The 19,987-nt window shown below is 35.2% G+C and overlaps 1 protein-coding gene across 1 annotated transcript; it reads right to left on the minus strand.

Moving 5' to 3' along the window:
• Positions 1 to 229: 229 nt before the first annotated feature.
• Positions 230 to 14,714, minus strand: LOC106879365 (ADP-ribosylation factor 1). Its single transcript, XM_014928886.3, has 4 exons — positions 14,465 to 14,714; positions 7,317 to 7,490; positions 4,296 to 4,427; positions 230 to 1,660 (listed from the first exon to the last, which is right to left on the minus strand). The coding sequence occupies exons 1-4, from the start codon at positions 14,544 to 14,546 to the stop codon at positions 1,449 to 1,451; spliced, it is 600 nt and encodes a 199-aa protein (XP_014784372.1). The 5' UTR covers positions 14,547 to 14,714; the 3' UTR covers positions 230 to 1,448.
• Between the last annotated feature and the right edge of the window lie 5,273 nt (positions 14,715 to 19,987).

Consider the following 19,987-nt stretch of genomic DNA (forward strand, 5'->3'; position numbering starts at 1 on the left):
ATATACATACATATATATATATATATATATATAAAAACAAATAGTAAATGAGTATATGCATATATACGTACAGGTATGTGCATACTGACATCCACCTGTATGTATAGGTGCATATATATCTGGGTACAGGACATTGCAAACAAAATGTAGACGAGAAAACACACAAGCCACATAGAGAACATTCTTCTTCATCAGCTACCCCCGTTTTAACACCGGTGTTTCGAAGAGCTGGGCAGGACGCATCGCTAAAACGGCTCTTCCCATGGACCGCAAATTAAATTTGTATACACAAATTAAACCTTGCCATGGAGGAATGTAGTGGCGGACAAAAAACAAGACAAGAAAACAACAGAAAAGGCTATACAGCCAGACGGGAAAAATTATGTGTATGAACGCTGTATATATATGTATATGTATGCATGTATATATGAATATATATATTTATATACACAAACACACACATATATATTTATTTAGATGCACATATATATATGTATGTATGTATATATATATGTGTGTATATGTATATATGTGTATGTGTGTGTGTGTATGTATGCATATATATATATAAATGCAATGGGCTTCCACACAGTTTCCATTTACTGGATTCACTCATAAGGTATTGGTCAATCTGAGGCTGTAGTAGAAGACACCTGTCCATGATGTCACATGATGAGGCTGAACCTGAAACTGAGTGGTTGCAAAGCAAGCTTATTAACCAAAACAGCCATGCCTAATTAGTTAAGGATTTAATTAGCTCGTAATAATATTTGTAGATTATTTTCTAGTGTTTGTTTAAATCTAACTGTGTTCCCAACAAAGATATATATACATATACATAAAACAATATAAACACACACACACGCACCTGTACAAGCATACAGACACATACCTGCACATGCATACATACACACATATACAATCATACATACACACATATACAATCATAGATATGCAAATCTGTATACATAGATATATGGTACCTTGCTGTACTCATGAAAATCCATCCACTACAACAGAATTGATGCCAATGCTGGTGTCTCATAAAAAGCGCTTGTGCTGGTGCCATGTTAAAAGCATTGGTACTGGTACCTCATAAAAAGCACCCAGTGGACTCTGTGGAGCGGCTAATGTTAGGAAGGGGCATCCAGCTGTAGAAATTATATCAGAATAGAGAATGGAGCCTGGTGCAGCTCCTAGTCTTACCAGTTTCAGTCAAATCGTCCATCCCATGCTGGCAGGTAACATGGACATTAAATGATGATGATGATGATGATACACATTATACACCATTAAACATACACACATGTACATATATACTCATACTTATGCACACATGTACACATAAGTATATACTTATACATGTTCATCTACATCCTTAAATCCACACGTGCTCATACAAAATTGCTTACATAGATATTGAAGATAATTATAATTGTCCAAATGTGTTAGCTTTGCTTTATCTCTGTGAGTTCCTCTCTCTTTCTTCGTGAACTTTTCCTTTTCCTGAATTCAGTGACAAGAGCGTTTAAAAGAGTAAGTGCTTCGTTGAAGCCATACCCTGATACAGAGGAAACACTTAGGATGAACCAATTTCTGTCTTTTAGTGTTGTATCTAGCATGAAATAATCCGAAATGGCTGCAGTAGATATTGCCGATGCTGAAAAGAGGAAAAGAAAATTATATTAAACATGTGGTTTGCTTTAGGGGAGAGAATCTCTACTAGGTTAAACTGATTTAAGTTGAAAAACATACTCTTTTACTCTTTTACTTGTTTCAGTCATTTGACTGCGGCCATGCTGGAGCACCGCCTTTAGTCGAGCAAATCGACCCTAGGACTTATTCTTTGTAAGCCTAGTACTTATTCTACCGGTCTCTTTTGCCGAACCGCTAAGTTACAGGGACATAAAAACACCAGCATCGGTTGTCAAGCGATGTTGGGGAGACAAACACAGACACACAAACATATACACACACATATATATATATATATATATATATATATATATATATATATATACATATATACAATGGGCTTGTTTCAGTTTCCATCTACCAAATCCACTCCCAAGGCTTTGGTCGGCCTGAGGCTATAGTAGAAGACACTTGCCCAAGGTGCCACGCAGTGGGACCGAACCCAGAACCATGTGGTTGGTAAGCAAGCTACTTACCACACAGCCATTCCTGCATCTATTTAATTTTTGCATATTTAATTTTTAATTCTTAATTTCATTTATTTTTTTGTTACATAAAATAAAATAAAGTTCTTAAAAAGTTTTTAGCCCTTGGTAACCATGTATAGTCCTATTTCATCCTACTTTGGAATCATTGGCATGACATAACTCTTGACACAAATTAATTAGGTTAAATTCAACATTCTATGAAATTTCTTAGAAAATGCAGAAGAAAGAAGGTAGTTCATATGTCTTCATGATGGTGCAATGTTAAAAGCACCTAGCACACACTGTAAAGTGGTTGACATTAGGAAGGACATCCAACTGTAGAAACCAAATGAAATAAGACTGAAATCTGTGTAGCTCTCTGGCTTGCCAGATCTGATCAAACCATCCATTCCATGCCAGCATGGAAAATGGATGTTAAAGGATGATGACGACAACGACAACGACGATGACGAGGAGGAGGAGGAAGAGGAGAAGGACTATGAAGAGCATCCAAATATAGAAACCATGTGAAAACAGACTGTAGACTTTGGCACAGTCCTCCGGCTTGCCAGTTCCTGTCAAACCATCCAGCCCATGCCAGCATGGAAGACAGATGTTAAATGATGATGATGATGATGATGATGATGACTACAACTACAATAACAATTACCACAGTGTCAATAAAAACAACAAGGACAAAAAAAAATATTTCTTTTCCAAATCCTCTCAACACATAGCTATGATGCTCCCTCCAGTACTTCTGCTCATGATCAGAGATGCACATATTGCCAGCCACTAAGGGACATGCTCAAGTGGTTAAGATCAAACAACTGACAAGCAAATCTTTGCTATTGAACAGAATATTTGCTATAATGATATTTCTGCTTCAGCAACTCAATTCTGAATCTGCCTGAAATGTAATGGAAAATAAGTCAGTTTCAAAACATTGATGCCCAGGTCAGAAAAGCAATGTTTGAAGATAAGATTAGTAATTTCCTTTTGATTTCTAGATAGAGGCAAATAGGAAATAACACTTACTGACCAAAGACAAAAAAAGTAAAAATTTTGTCATACAGCATTATCATCATCATCGTTGTCATTATCGTCATAATCCACCCCTCTTCCTCCTCTTCCTTCCCATTTTTCTTCCTTTTCCACCTCTTCTTCCCCCTCCTCTTCTCCTTTCTCCCCTCCTCTTCCTCTATCTCCATCCTCTTACCCCTCATCCTCATGACATAAACTAGTTGACTTGTCCCACTTTATGAATATAAATTTCTTTTCCCTCAAACTGTAAATTTGTTTGACATTTTCAAAAGCATTCTCTTATGTCATTGCAATGACTGATGCCATAATTCAGGAAGGTTTTAAATTAAGATCTCATGTTGATTGCTAATGACTTTATAACTTTAATCTCTCATTTACTTCTGATATTTGTGGGACCATTTGGGAGTAATTAGGGTACAATTGACCAGAGGTACTTTTGACATTTGTTATATGAAGCTTTCTTCTTAGGAGTTCTTAGTAGCCTGATGTTCCTGACCATAGCTCAAATTAAGATGGTGCTGGTGGTGATGGAGGTGATGATGGTGGTGGTGGTGGTGGTTTTGATGATGGCGGTGATTAAGTAAATTAACATGAAATTTTGAAGGAAGGTTGATGGTAATGGCAGAGATGTTGCTGTTATCATTACTACTGCTGCTGCTGCTGATGATGATGATGATTATGGTGGTGGTGGTGGTGGTGGTGATGGTGGTAATTGTAGTTATGGTGAGGATGATGATGGTAGTAATGGGGGACATGATGATGATGATGATGATGATGACGATGACGATGACGACGATGATGATGATGATGATGATGGTGATGGTTGTGGTGGTGGCAGTGGTGGGGATAGTTACGGTGAAGATTGTAGTGGTGGTGAAGATAATGAGAATAGTGCTAATGGTGATGATGATGATGATGATGATGATGATGAAGATTATGAAGATGATGGTTGAGATAACGATGATAAAGGGGTAAAACGAGGGCTGCCACAGGTGGCACACCTTGTCTACACCCCTGCAGTTAAGCCAATGTAGACGTCACCAATGGAAGCGACTGATTCTCAATAGTAGAGAGAGCACAATTACTTACACAAGTCTTGTTTGTTTGCTAATATCAACACTGGGACCCCTTGCATTTCAGGATGTTGGATGACTCCTAAAAATTCTTTACAGCTTTCCTCCATCCGATGTGTATCACTGCTGTCAACTACGTAAATTAAGCCTGTAAAGAGATATTGAACAGGATAAATGATATCGCATATTTAGTAATAAGGCATATTAATCTCATGCATTCATTAATATTGTTTGGTCATTAATAACGTCCCACTCTCAGTAATATCATATCCTCAGTAATAACATAGAGTCATATCATAACAGTGCAATATACTTATTGATATTATATGTTCAGCAAAGTGTCGAGCTGGCAGAAACGTTAGCATTCCGGGAAAAAATGCTTAGCAGTATTTTGTCTGTCTTTACATTCTGAGTTCAAATTCAATCAAGGTTAAACTTGCCTTTCACCCTTTTGGGCTCGACAAATTAAGTACCAGTTGCATACTGGGGTTGATCTAATCGACTGCCCCCCACCCACCCACCCACCCACCCACCAAAAGAAAAAAATTTCAGGCCTTGTGCCTAGAGTAGAAAAGAATATTATATGTCCAGTTATATCACAGTCAGAAAGTGATATCACATAGCCTATATCTTTTACTCAGTAATGATCCTTTCTACTAAAGGCACAAGGAAGGGCTGAAATTTTGAGGGAGGGGACTAGTTAATTACATCAACCCCAGTGTTTCACTGGTACTTAATTTATTGACCCTAAAAGGATGAAAGGCAAAGTCGACCTCAGCAGAATTTGAACTCAGAATGTGAAGAGAGATGAAATGCCACTAAGAATTTTCCCCAGAGTGCCAATAATTCTGCCAGTGCACTGCCTTCTTTTACTCAGGAATAATGGTGTCAAATTTTGGCATAAGGCTAGCAAGTTCATCAAGCCCCGTGCTCAATTTTATCAACCCTGAAAGGATGAAAGGCAAAGCTGACCCCAGCAACATTTGAACTCAAAATGTAAAGATGGATAAAACACTGCTAAGTATTTTGCCCAGCATGCTAACAATTCTGCCAGCTTGTTTTCCTCTTTCACTCCATAATAATAATAATAATAATAATGATAATAATAATAATAATAATAATAATAATAATAATTCACTGGGTAATATGCAAAAACCTGGACTTGCCCCATGATAAAAACTGGTGGGAACACAAACCACTCCCAGTACTTGAAAATGATCACATTGCACTCCTCTGGAACTTCACCATTCAAACTGACAGAAAGATAGACGCAAATAGGCCAGACATCATACTGAAAGACTTCAGACAAAAATCATGCCTCCTCATTGATATGACTGTCCCAATCGATATAAACGTATCTGTCAAGACCTACCAAAAACTGAGCAAATATAAAGATCTTGAAATAGAAATTAGCAAAATGTGGAATCTGAAGACGAAAACAATACCTATTGTCATAGGTGACCTGGGAATGACAGCGAAACGGGCTGATTACTACCTAGCTCAGATACCAGGAAACCCCAAAATGGCTGAAGTTCAAAAGATAGTGCTCATGGGAACTGCCCATATCCTACGTAAAATACTGTCTATGTGATCTCAAATTTTAAAGCAAACACATAATTTTCTTATGGTTTCTTAAACATTCACTTGAACAAAACTGTACAAATCCAAATATATGGTACCCTAGGCATAACACCTACATGAACTTCTAACTTGTTGTCTCTTGAGGTCCCTGGGTGAGACTTGGATCCAACTTGTACAAATGCAAAACAAAAGTCAAACATAAAATAATAATAATAATAATAATAATAATAATAATAATAATAATAATAATAATGATAGAAAAGTAGAAGATAATTTCAAGAAATTAAAAATTCTTCTTTATCATTTTTGATGTCCATTTTTCCATGTTTGCAGGGGTCAGATAGAATTTGTTGAGGCAGATTTTCTATAGCCAGATGGCCTTCCTGTTGCCAACCCTCACCTGTTATTTTCTTGTAGCCAGACATAGTTCTAGTCTTCATGAAAGACTAGAAATGAACAACATTGCTTGTATGACAGTGATGCTCGTTAACAATGGATGAGGACAGTTGCATAAAGAAGTGCTGAGCTCTAACTGTGGAGGGTACCTGCAGAAAGGGTAGACGCAGGAGGATGTGGGATGAAGTGGTGAGAAAGGATCTTTGGATGCTGGGTCTCATTGAGGAAATGACAAGGGACCAGGAGATGTAGGGATTTGCTGTATAAGCTAAGTAAATCCCTTGTCTTTCACACATACAGGTTTGCCTTTCAGGTGCCGGTGCCACTTAAAAGCACTCGTGCCAGTGCTGTGTAAATGCACCTGTGATTGTGACATGTAAAAAGCACCCAGCTCACTCTGTAAAGTGGTTAGAATTAGGAAGGGGCATCCAGCTATAGAAACCTTGCCACAACTGACAGTTGGAGTCCAGTCAGCTCCCGGCTGGCCAGCACCATGTCAAACCATCCAACCCATGCCAACATGGAGACTAGACGTTGAATGATGATGATGATGATGATGATGATGACGCACACACACATGTATGTGCATGTGGATCAGAAAAAAGAGACCAATAAGTATCAGACATTAACTAAGTACTGGGATTGATTGGAATATGATAGTGCTCCAGCATGGCCGCAGTTCAATAACCAAAACAAGCAAAAAAGTAAAAAAATATGTGATTTAACAGTGTGTTTGTGTGCATATGTGCATGTGTGTGAACATGTGTATGTTTGTGTGTATATGTCTATGTATGTGCATGTGCAAGTGTGTGTATGTGCATGTGTGTATATTTGTGTGCATGTGTATGTGTATGTATGTGTGTCTGTGTATGTACATGCATGTTTGTCTGTACATGTGTGTGTTTATGTGTATGTTTGTGTATGCATGTGTGTGGATATGTGTCTATATTTGTGTGTGCGTCCATGTTTGTGTGTGTAAGTGTGTATTTGTGTATTTGCATCACAGACAATCAACACTGGTGTGGCCTCATAATCTGGAAATAAAGAAACGGTAACTCACCTATTGTATTCGAATAATAATGGTGCCACTGAGCACGACTTTTCTTGTGTCCACCAACTTCCCAGATAATCACATTAGTTCTATCCAGTTCAATCTGCTCCACATTAAACCCCAGGGTGGGAAGTGTCTTGATCTCTTGATTCAGCTTCATGTAATACAAACTTTTGGATTTACCTGTAATATGAAACAGATATATTAGAATTAAGAATTGTTTGAACATCATAGTCATGTAATTATTTTAATTGGTTTTTGATCCTTTACAGTGCAAGTAATTATTGTGTGCTGGATGAACGTTCTTTGATAGTTACACTTCATATCATTTTCGTTTTAAATCTAATTATCCATGATGATTAATTTCCTACTGCTAACAACTCAATGACTGTGGAAATTAAAGGCTGTTATATTAACATTATGTAATATAATAATAAATGCGCCCTTTTAAAGCCTAGCCAGGATCATGGGCCCGGTTTCCCGGTTTCAATGGCGTATGTGTTCCCCCCCCCCAGCTGGACGGGACGCCAGTCCATTGCAGCGTTACTCATTTTTGCCAGCTGAGTGGACTGGAGCATCGTGAAATGAAGTGTTTTGCTCAAGAACACAACGCGTCGCCCGGTCCAGGAATCGAAACCACAATCTTACGATCATGATGTTGACACCCTAACCACTAAGCCACGCGCCTCCACTTATATTAACATTAATCTATCTAATTTACTATGCAGCATATTCTCATATATATATATATATATATATATATATAATAGATCTGTGTAATAAGGTTCAACAAACAGAGTACTCCATCTGGTGAAAGTAAAAATATTGTTTGGTATGATCACCTTTCATGCAAAAACCACACTACTAATAGTTTCACGTACATGGAAACCCAAGTATGTTCTTCAGGTGTGGACTATTCTACTGAACTAAGCAATTTAAATAATGGACTGAAAATAAAACAGCGCGAAAAACTTGAACAACTAAGCAGATCGTGTGAAAGATACCACTAAAGCAAACTGTAAATATAAAAGATGGTAAATAAAAAGCGGAAACCTTGAAAATAAACCCGTAATATAAGAATATAATCATATATATATATATATATATATATATATATATATATATATATATATATAATATATATATATATATTTATTTATATATGCATATATATAACACTTCTGTCACAGGGGACCTTGAAGACTGCTAGAAAGCAGAAAAGTATACTAGTCCTTATATATTTAATATTCAATATTTCATTTATTCAATAAGACATTCAATACTTCATTTCATTTTACTATATATACTATATATTCCACATTCTATATCCCACATTAATTTTATAAGAATATTAATAAAACATAAAAAACAGTTGGAATTCTTTTGATACATATATATATACGTAAGTTCACTAAGCCAACCTGTGTTATGCTGATGGATGACACAAAAATATCGGTGGCTATTCAAATTCCAAAAGATACTGTCGTACTCCAAATGAGCTGAATATTATTTATCAATGGGCAGACGAAAAAAATTGGAAATTTTTATACATCAAAATTTCAGGTTCTTCATTACAGAGAGAATGCAAACAAATCACAAAAACAAAAATAAAAAAATTTTTTTAAATTAAAAAAATTAAAAAATACAAATAAAAAATTTAAAAATATCTATTTTTGTTCTTGTTTTTGTTTTTGTTTTTGTTTCTATTTCACTTTTGCTTTTGTCTCTTGCTCTATATTTGTATGGAATTCTTTGTGAATCTCTGAAGAGGCCTACCGAATCATGCATGTACCCCCATTTCAGCATTTCATCCGATAATTACTCCAGCAGGAACTATTCGGATAGAATGGGGCATGCCAAAGCTAGGCCGAAACAGCTGTAAGATTAAGTTTATGGTCATAAACACCTGTACTTTGTGTTTTTATTTTTTGTCACTCTAGCTATGAATTAAGTTAATGAATTCAACGGGATACACTGTCTGCAAGTCGTTGGGTTCAGCATATTATCCTCCATTTTCTAATTGATACATGAATATATTTATATATACTAGGGTACTACATAAGCACCTGCTTCACAAAAAATAGAAGTCAAAATATTCCTAAGCCGCAGAAGAATCACTAAATTAATACATACATGATTGGAAAAAAATTTAGTGAATAAGAATACCGTCTTATCTCTGCAAAAGTTGCAGAAGGAATGTCAGTTAATCTGATATCATGATTTCGAATTTAGTGTCAAAATCACCTGATTTTCTTCAGTCAGATCTGCAAGTGACAACTACTAATATTCACCACTGTAATTCCTTCGAGTGCATGAGCACTATTGCCTGTAAGTCCTTTGAGTGCATGAACACTAGTGAAACAAACAAACTGTGAAATTATTTATAAATATAAAAGAATTATTACTATTCCTAAAAATAATAATGTTAGTGGCTGCGAGCGTAAAAACTGTATAGGCAAAATTTATAATTATATATGATATATAAATATATTTAATTATACTAGGGTACTACATAAACACCTCCTTTGCTTATGTAGTACCCTAACCCCAGTATATATATATATATATATATATATTGGGCCTCACCGAGGCGATGACTACGGACCGAGACCTTTGGAAATGGGCTGTGCGTGAGAAGACCCGGCAAGCCAAGTAAGATCGTTGCCAGTGCCCCTGGACTGGTTCTTGTGCGGGTGGCACATGAGATGCACCATTTTGAGCGTGGCCGTTGCCAGTACCGCCTGACTGGCTCCTGTAGGATTTTCGAGCGAGATCGTTGCCAGTGCCCCTGGACTGGCTTGTGCGGGTGGCACATAAAAGACACCATTTCGAGCGTGGCCGTTTTCGTGCGGGTGACACGTAAAAGCACCCACTACACTCTCTGAGTGGTTGGCGTTAGGAAGGGCATCCAGCTGTAGAAACTCTGCCAAATCAGACTGGAGCCTGGTGTTGCCATCCGGTTTCACCAGTCCTCAGTCAAATCGTCCAACCCATGCTAGCATGGAAAGCGGACGTTAAACGATGATGATGATGATGATGATATATATATATATATATATTTTCTAATATTGATTTCCTGATGTTCATAATAATGCACTATAAAAATATACAAAATCGCTCGTATTAAATACATAAATACCTTAATAGTATTAATACTTTAACACAATAAAGCACTCAATATAAATTCAGTATATAATATTCTCATTGAATATATTTAACTAAAGATTTATATATATGTCTATACATACATATACACATAAGAGGGATATATATATATATATATATATATATATATATACGCACACATACATATCCATCCATACATATATATATATTTATATACATGTATGTATGTGTGTTTGTGTGTATACGTGTGTGTGTGTGTGTTTACATAGCACAAGTGAAAAATACAAATAAACAGATTTGATTAAAACACATACATCAATAGGCTGGTTGGTATACACACACACACACACACACACACACACACACACACATACACACACACACACACACACAAACACACACACACATATGTATGTATATATGTGTGTGTGTGTATATATGCATACACACATCAATATTCTGGTTGCTATCTATCTATCTGTCTGTCTGTCTATCTGTCTGTCTGTCTGTCTATCTATCTATCTATCTATCTATCTATCTATTATATGAAAATATTCGTCTGATATAACATTCACAATTTTGTGGAACTCCGCATCCTACTTTTACAAATATTTTCATCTTTATTTGCACAAATATTCTATTTTTACAAATATTTTTCATTTTACAAAGATTTTTACAATATCTTTACAAACCTTTCTATAAAAAGTATAACATTATTTTGAAACCCTCTTATGCCCTATAAGTAGATAATATCTTAAAACTAGTTTTAAACTATTTTAAAAATATTTTAATTGCTTAATGTACCTCTGATGAGGGAAATGTGGCCATTTATATTGGTCGGAAGATTCGCCCAATACAAACACAATTTCCTGAAACGATCGTAAGGATATATATGTTATTATATACTACTGCTCGTCTAATTTCATTGTTGGTTTGTAATATTGGAATGCTTGATACCTAAAAGTTCTATTGAATCTACATCTATGTATTTCATATTCTCATGATTTATATTTTAAGACTGGTTTGATACCATTTATGAGTTTTCATAAAAGAATTTGACCTATGAAAGTTTGTCCTCCACTTTACTTTATGTTATATATATATATATACATACATCAATAGTCTGGTTCATATATATATTTATATATATATATATATATATATATATATATATATATATATATATATATATATATATATATATATATACTGAATCATCTAATAAATGATGCAGATTTTTTATATTTATAGTATAAAAAAGTTCCTTTTTAATCTAAAATATACTCTCCTTCATTTTCTACAATGTTCTTTCATCTATCTGGTTGACTTGCAAAATTCACTTGTCCATGATGAAAAATACTCGTCCAATACTGTTCTGACCTCAACTACAGAATTCATGTTTTTTCCATCCAAATGATTTTGAAGACTGCAGAATAAATGAAAGTCAGATGGGGCAATGTCTGGCAAATATGGTGGGTGGAGCATTGCTTCCCATTCAAACTGCTCCAGTCTTTGGAATGTCATCCTTGCTGTATGTGGCCAAGCATTATCTTGATGGAAGAACACCTTCCATCTTGAAACCAAAGATGGTCGTTTTTCTTCTAGCGCTGACTTAAGCTGCTTGCAGTAGATCTCCTTTGTTATCGTTTGGTTTGGGTTTAAAAGTTCAGAATGGACTAAACCTTTCATGTCCCACCAAATAGATAACAACACCTTATGGGGGTGAAGACCTTCTTTAGCCTGGGGTGCTGGTATTTCTCCTTTCCCTACATACTGTTTTCAGCACTTGACATTTTATAGAGAATCCATTTCTCATTACCAGTCTCTATTTGGTCCAAAAAAGGTTCATTCGTGATATGTGACAGCAAAGAAGAGCACACATTCACTCTCTGTATGTGATTAAACTCATATAGTTTGTGAGGGATCCATTGACCAAATTTGCTGACTTTTCTGATGGCATGCAGGTGTCGATGAATGGTTGAATGATCAAACCCAAGCTTCTGTGCTAGTTTCTCAAAAGTTACAATGGGATTTTGTTCCTCCAGGGTTTTCAGGACGTCCTCGTCGAGCTCTACAGATCTTCCAGGATGAGGCTTGTCTTCTAGGCTGTAGCTTCTGGCTCAGAATTGTTGCCTTTATTAAACTCATAAAACAAAATATGCTGAATATGCTCCTTTGTCACTTCCATTATAGCTTTGAAAACATGACTGTTAAGATCAAACTGCACTCTTCAAAACTTGCACTAAGAATAAGGACAATGTAAAATCACTACCTGCTTTTATAGCAAGTTGATGCAGACAGTTTATCTTGTCCCCCTCCGACTTTTAGTTCATGCAATTGAAAAAAATGCATTATTTATGGGATGATCCAATATATATAGTCTGACAAATAGTTTTTCTTCTACAAAACTAAATGTCAATAGGCTTATTGTAATTAACCTAATTCTAACAGGACTAATCATTGCAAAATTTAATTGAAGAGAATTATAGTAAATTAGTAATAACAAAATTTCTAATAATAGCAGACAGTGTAATGAGATACACTTTGAGAGATTAACAGCTGCAATGCATCTGGGGCTCTTAGTAGCCACTGCTTGGATGAGTTTTGGTCTCTCTTTGATATTTATTGTGTTTTTAACACAAGAAGTCCATAAAAGATATTACCTCATGATAACTACTGCAGTAACTGGCCTATCAACTGTGTATATACATTAAATATGATACATAGATAACCATTTTAATTATGCCTCAGTTGCATATAATAGAGTTTTATTCAACCAGGTTGCTATTTGCAACATCAATGAATGCTTTATTCACTTTTTCATATATCAGAGATGATCAATTCTCATCCAAACACGTAGCTGGCTGCAAGTATACACTGTTGAAGAGGCCCTAGGAAGCCAAAATGTATTTAGCACTGTCCCAAGCCATTGCTGGAATGAATTTTTGCCTCTGATAGTTATTGTGTTTTTAACACAATTTACATAAAAGGTGCTATCTCAGGACAAATACTGTGCTAGCTGGCCTATCAATTGTGTATATACATTAAGTATGATATATAGATGACTATTGTAATTTAACAGTGTCTCAATTGCATATACAGGATTTGTAACAAATATTATTTTAACACAATTGTAACATAATTATAACAGAAATGGTCACTGAACTTCAACACAGAAACTGTTGTGGCTCAATGTTTCTATAAATTAACTTATTATAAAAGAACTTATAAACATTTAATTACATATCAAAAACTGAACCTTTTGTAACACAAAAGTTATTTGTAAAACAAGCATTGTAATAGTTCTGTTAAGGCCACTGTCACACAATATTTCTATATTGTAATAGAATTTATAACATTTTATAATCACTGATTAAAATGTAATAGAATTTACTAAAATTAAATAATTCATCGCAATATAATAAATCTTTCTGATACCAACTTTCCTGAAAACCCCTTGAGGCCCCTGAGCACAGTGCTCTGTGCCCTATAGTATTTATTTATTTATTGATAGCCAGCCACAGCATACATATATCAGAACTAGGCCTTCATGTGGCCCAAAAGCAACTGCCCGGTGTATTCATGCCCTAAGACAGCACTGCCCCAAGTTCTTTGATATCAAATTTTTTGTTTAAAATAATATATATTAAAATTTTCTATTAAAATTTCATGTTAATGCATATTCCACATACCAGCTTAATAATGGTTTCAAATTTTGGCACAAGACCAGCAATTTTAGGAGAGGAATAGGTCAATTATATCAACCTCAGTGTTCAGCTGGAACTTATTTTATCAACCTTGAAAGGATAAAAGGCAAAATCAACCTCAGCAGAATTTGAACTCAGAATGTAATGATGGGCGAAATACCACTAAGCATTTTATCTGGTAGCTTAACGATAACTAAATTATTTTACTGAATTCTTTTTATATTTAAAATTAATTGAAAGAAACACAGAGCATCTTAAAATAAATATGTTAATGAAAGGGTTAAAAGACAACAGTAAGAATTAAAAAAAAACATCCAACTGTACCTGCATCATCCAGACCCAACATTAGAACTCGTTCATTGGTTTTCCTTTTCCTTGAACAACATGTGGAATTTGAATGCCCCATTTTGTTTTTTATATGATCTGTAAGTTTTTGTTTTTTTTTCAGTTATTATTTATATTCTTCTTCCAGTTCAGCCTCTGCTGATAGATTGTAAATTTTCTAGTCTGGTAGAGAAGTTAATAATGCCTATGACTATCAGTCCTCGTGGACGAAACAGAATAGAGTGGTTCCTGGAATGAGAGTGTATAGGTTTTTATATACAATCTGTCAGGAAATCAGCTAAAATTGTCCTGATTCACAGCATTCATAACCAATTGACAAGAAGCTGTAGTCACTGCTGCTGCTGCTGCTGTTGTTGTTGTTGTTGCTAAAATTTATTCAAGTGGGCTGAGAAGTAATAAATAGATGTAGGATGTGGTGGAAGTTATTTTAAGTTTGTGGATTCTTCATTTTTTTTTTTTTTTTTTTGACATTCTCTTTCATTTTAATAAGAGATGTGCACTTAACACCACTAGTAAATCCACTTTGAACATCAGTCCCTAATCATGTCAAAGTCAATAATTTTGGTAAATTCATTGTTGCAAACAGCTAGATCAGTGGTTCCCCAAATTTTTCACAACTGTGGACTCCCTTTTATTTTTCATATATTTTCCTATAGATTCCAAGTTTTTGAAAAGTCTGCTATCTCAATAAATCAACTTCCTTGGCTAATAACAAACACGTTTTCCCAGTTTCATCTCTCAACCAAAATATGTAACTGAATAATTACATTAATTAAGTAATTATACATTTTACATGGCAGTGTTATTAAAATTTTGAACACAATTCACAAACCCTGCATATTACATTTGTAGACCTCCAGGATCAACAGAACTTAACTGCCTTGTTAAATACTCTTCATTAACTTGGGAAATATATGTCTTTCACAAAGCTTCTCTAAGACAATAAAGCTTTATAACCATATTTTTGTAATTCAAAAAATGTTGCCAGTGATATATTAATCAAATCAATTGCAACAAAATGTATTGTAACAAAATTGTAACTGAACTTATTGTAATGGAAAACTTGTAGCATGACATTTTGTAACATAAGTTATTAGGAAACTGATAATAATTAACCCATTTGACTTCAACCCTTCTCAAATTGCCCCTGGTTCTATGTTACAAACTTCCTGTTTAAAATGACCAAGTTTTTTTTATTAAATTCTTCAATATTTTCGAAATGAATTGAAATAAAGGTAGCGTATTTCAACAGAAATATGGTAACAAATGGCTTAAAAAATATCTTCTAGGTATTTTCCATCAAAATTAATTTTTTTGAATGTAAAATTCTATCAGCTGAGAAAGTTTGCAGTCTTGCAATGAGTTATTCATTTTTCTTTTTCCAACCAACCAAGCACAACTTATGAAAGGAAACAGTCATGATGGCAGCAGTTGTTGTTATTGTCTCAGCTTGGTTCCGATTAAGTAGAGCTATGGTCAAAAGTGTTCCAGCAGTGACCACCTCATCTTTTATTCTGACACAGGGTATCTAGGACTACATTTTCTAGTGTACAATGACTGCGCATTTGTAACTGGCAGCATAAAGATGCATGTTTTTAGAAGTTAAGTATTATGCAACTATATTTCATATGAGCTAGTAGCTTCTCTTTGGTAGTTAGTAATGATGTTGTAATAAATGTTTATGATGGTGGCAAAAGATATACAGGCTTAACAGAGCATAGCACTGTGTTACAGGTCTATTTTCATATGAAAAATACAAAGAAGAGTTGTTTGCTTCTAGATAAAAACTTATACAGTTCTTGCATTTAAAATATAATATCTTCATAGTTTAACAACCCAGAACACCTATCCTTGTTTATCACGGAAGGTTGATTTAAAAAAAAACACACACACACACAGACACACAGTGATAAAAGAAACATCTCAATACATTTGTAAATGAATATAGATTCATTGATACCAAACTTGCAGCCACTGCAGCAAATCTTCTAGCATCACATATTTTCTTCATCACCTCTACCATTTCCTGTAGAGAATACATTTGTTTGTATCATTTGTTAGGATTAGGTGCCTTCATACTTTTTTTCTGCTCACTGGTCCAATGTGAACGAGTATGGGTGCATAAATCATATAAAATATACACAGCCTTGCAGCATAGCCATGTAAATGCAAACAACGGTTAATATATTTTGGGTAACTGAGCATTGTGGGTGGTTGCTGGGGCAAGTTTTACAGTACAAACAGAATCATTAACTGATTGCCTACCCTTGTTATCATAACCTGAACCATGATAAATGAAACACGGTTCACAATTGAGCAAACTATGTTATCCTGGATCAGTGATGAATGAATCAGTGACAAACATGGAAAGATGTACAAACCAGGCCTTAATCATATCCAAGCTAATGCTATTCTGTGATACTTCAATTACTTTTTCTAACATCTATTATTTTTAAAAGCTGATTGATCAGTCTGAGGCCTATCTAATTACTCCTTCCCAGTATATCTACTTTGTTCGTAGTATAGGCTGACAACATAGCTAGTACTCCAGCCATTAGGGATAACACCTTATTGTAGAATATCTATGTTTGCCCAACCTACTAGAAATTGCTGCCAAATCATTTTTGATTCACATCCTACTGTCTTAAATAAAGAAGGATGCGTTGGATAATGGACAATATTGTCCATTGATATACAGAAAGATAGGATGGGCACAACTGGAACACCTTCGCTCAGAGTTCTCCTCTGTCATGGCCTATTTGGAGCTAGATCAACACCAGCAGTGATGACAAGAACAAGAACAGCAATAACAAAACCATTGTCATCATTGTCATTACCCCCACCACTAGAACCAACACAACCACCATGCCACACCTCACCCCATCACTACCTCAATAAGAGAGTCAGTTCAAGAAAATGGAATGAGATTAAGAATCAGGGTATTGAGAGGGGTCGTAGTAGATGTGGAGAGTTGGAAGAGGAGTGGGAGGGTTAGGATGGGTAGGAATTGAAGGATGGTTTGTTGTGGTTGGGTTTGTCGATAGATGTCAAAATTTAAGGATAATGACTATAAAAGTGTGAGAAGGTGTGGCAGTGAGAAAGGGGAGGGTAATTATTTGAAGGAGGAAAAAGGGTCGAATTCATAGTTGCTTATAAGGTGGCTAAGGGAGGATTTCCAAGAAAAAAAGTTAGGTTGGAGCATTCAGCCATAGAAACTTTGCAGACAAAGCAATATAGCCAAGTGCAGCTCCCTAGCTTTCCAGCTCCTGTCAAACTGTCAAACCCCTTACTGGCATGGAAGACAGATGTTAAATGATGATGATGTATACACATACATACATACATACATACATACACACACATATATATAAATATATACATACATATATATATATATATATATATATATATATATATATATATATATGTATATATATAAAAGAATAAGATAAAGAGACCAATGGCATAAGTAGAATTATATTTTAAGTAGTATGCCATTGGTCTCTTTATCTTATTCTTTTTTATATATACACACTCTAATACATGACCCATGTTATATTCCCCACTCACGTTGCAACCACGTCAGGGGCAAAACTAGTCAGTATACACCACTTACTCGGTAATACCCTTCATAACCATTATATATATATATATATATATATATATATATTGACCGAGACCTTTGGAAATGTGCTGTGCGTGAGAAGACCCGGCAAGCCAAGTAAGATCGTTGCCAGTGCCCCTGGACTGGTTCTTGTGCGGGTGGCACATGAGATGCACCATTTTGAGCGTGGCCGTTGCCAGTACCGCCTGACTGGCTCCCGTAGGATTTTCGAGTGAGATCGTTGCCAGTGCCCCTGGACTGGCTTGTGCGGGTGGCACATAAAAGACACCATTTCGAGCGTGGCCGTTTTCGTGCGGGTGACACATAAAAGCACCCACTACACTCTCTGAGTGGTTGGCGTTAGGAAGGGCATCCAGCTGTAGAAACTCTGCCAAATTAGACTGGAGCCTGGTGTTGCCATCCGGTTTCACCAGTCCTCAGTCAAATCGTCCAACCCATGCTAGCATGGAAAGCGGACGTTAAACGATGATGATGATGATGATGATGATATATATATATATATATATATATATAACGTGAAGTATATTTGGTACTTTATACCTCGTTCAGAGATTTTGTATATATATATATATATATATATATATATATATATATATATATATATATATATATATATATTTATATATATATATATATATATATATATATATATATATATATATATACACATACACACACAGGGTGCGGTGAATAAACTGTTGTCTAAATTATGCAAAAATGAAAATAACAATGACATCTCATTTTAACATATATTTACCAAAATCGCATAAAAATATCTTGAAATACTAAGGAGTAAATTTATTCAATAAAATCGCCATTGGCTTCAACCAGGGCCTCCAGACAACTTTGGAATCTCCTGCTCTTCTGGACAGTCTCCCTGTTTAAGGTCATGAATACTGCCATAATCCTTGCCTTCAGTTCATCTTTGGTGTTACAAATATAAAAGGGTGACAATTTACCCATTGGTCCCTGTATCATCATCCTCATCATCATCCTCATCGTTTGACGTCCGCTTTCCATGCTAGCATGGGTTGGACGATTTGACTGAGGACTGGCGAACCAGATGGCTGCACCAGGCTCCAATCTGACATATATATATATATATATATATATATAATCATAAATATATAGGGATTAGCAGTATCCTGCTTCTCCAACATACTGAGAATTCAGAAATAGCAGCCAAATAACTACTGATTCCAAAACTACAAATTTTTCTCTAATTGATAGCGATATTTATGGTACACACAGAACAAAAAACAGAAGAGAAGAGTAAAAAAAAAAAAACCTGCCTTTAGTTAATTGGGTACAACATTTCACGGTTAAGGGTATGAATTTCCCCATTCCGATCTTCAGCCACAATATTCTAATAAATTTGCCAATGTCTAAATAACTCACGTTAATTTTGACCATGCAACATCAAGACCACGTGAGGCAGACATTAAGAAATTTATCGGCCAGTGAGTTTAAAATCTCTCACCCCAATGAATTTAATTCAGTGTGTGTCATAAATAGTCCCGCATAGAAAAAAGTCCCGTATGACTTGTTGCGGTTTAGCTATCCACCTTAGAGGTATTACTAAAAATATAGATATATAGGGCAGGGAATCGTTAATTAGTAATAAAATTAATAATTAACAATTTTGCCGGGTAGTTCAGTATGAAAAAACCTTATCGGTAAAACCATTTATAATCATAAATATATAGGGATTAGCAGTATCCTGCTTCTCCAACATACTAAGAATTCAGAAATAGCAGCCAAATAACTACTGATTCCAAAACTACAAATTTTTCTCTAATTGATAGCGATATTTATGGTACACACAGAACAAAAAACAGAAGAGAAGAGTAAAAGAACAAACCTGCCTTTAGTTAATT

This window comes from Octopus bimaculoides, chromosome 11, assembly GCF_046866305.1.
Source record: "Octopus bimaculoides isolate indiv1 chromosome 11, ASM4686630v1, whole genome shotgun sequence".
Lineage (NCBI taxonomy): Eukaryota > Metazoa > Mollusca > Cephalopoda > Octopoda > Octopodidae > Octopus > Octopus bimaculoides.

Coding starts and splice junctions, on each gene's coding strand:
- LOC106879365 (XM_014928886.3), bottom strand. CDS start 14,546: ATGGGGCATTCAAATTCCACATGTTGTTCAAGGAAAAGGAAAACCAAT. Junction 7,491..14,464: donor GTTGGGTCTGGATGATGCAG/GTACAGTTGGAT, acceptor TTCATATTACAG/GTAAATCCAAAAGTTTGTAT. Junction 4,428..7,316: donor TTATTATTCGAATACAATAG/GTGAGTTACCGT, acceptor ATCTCTTTACAG/GCTTAATTTACGTAGTTGAC.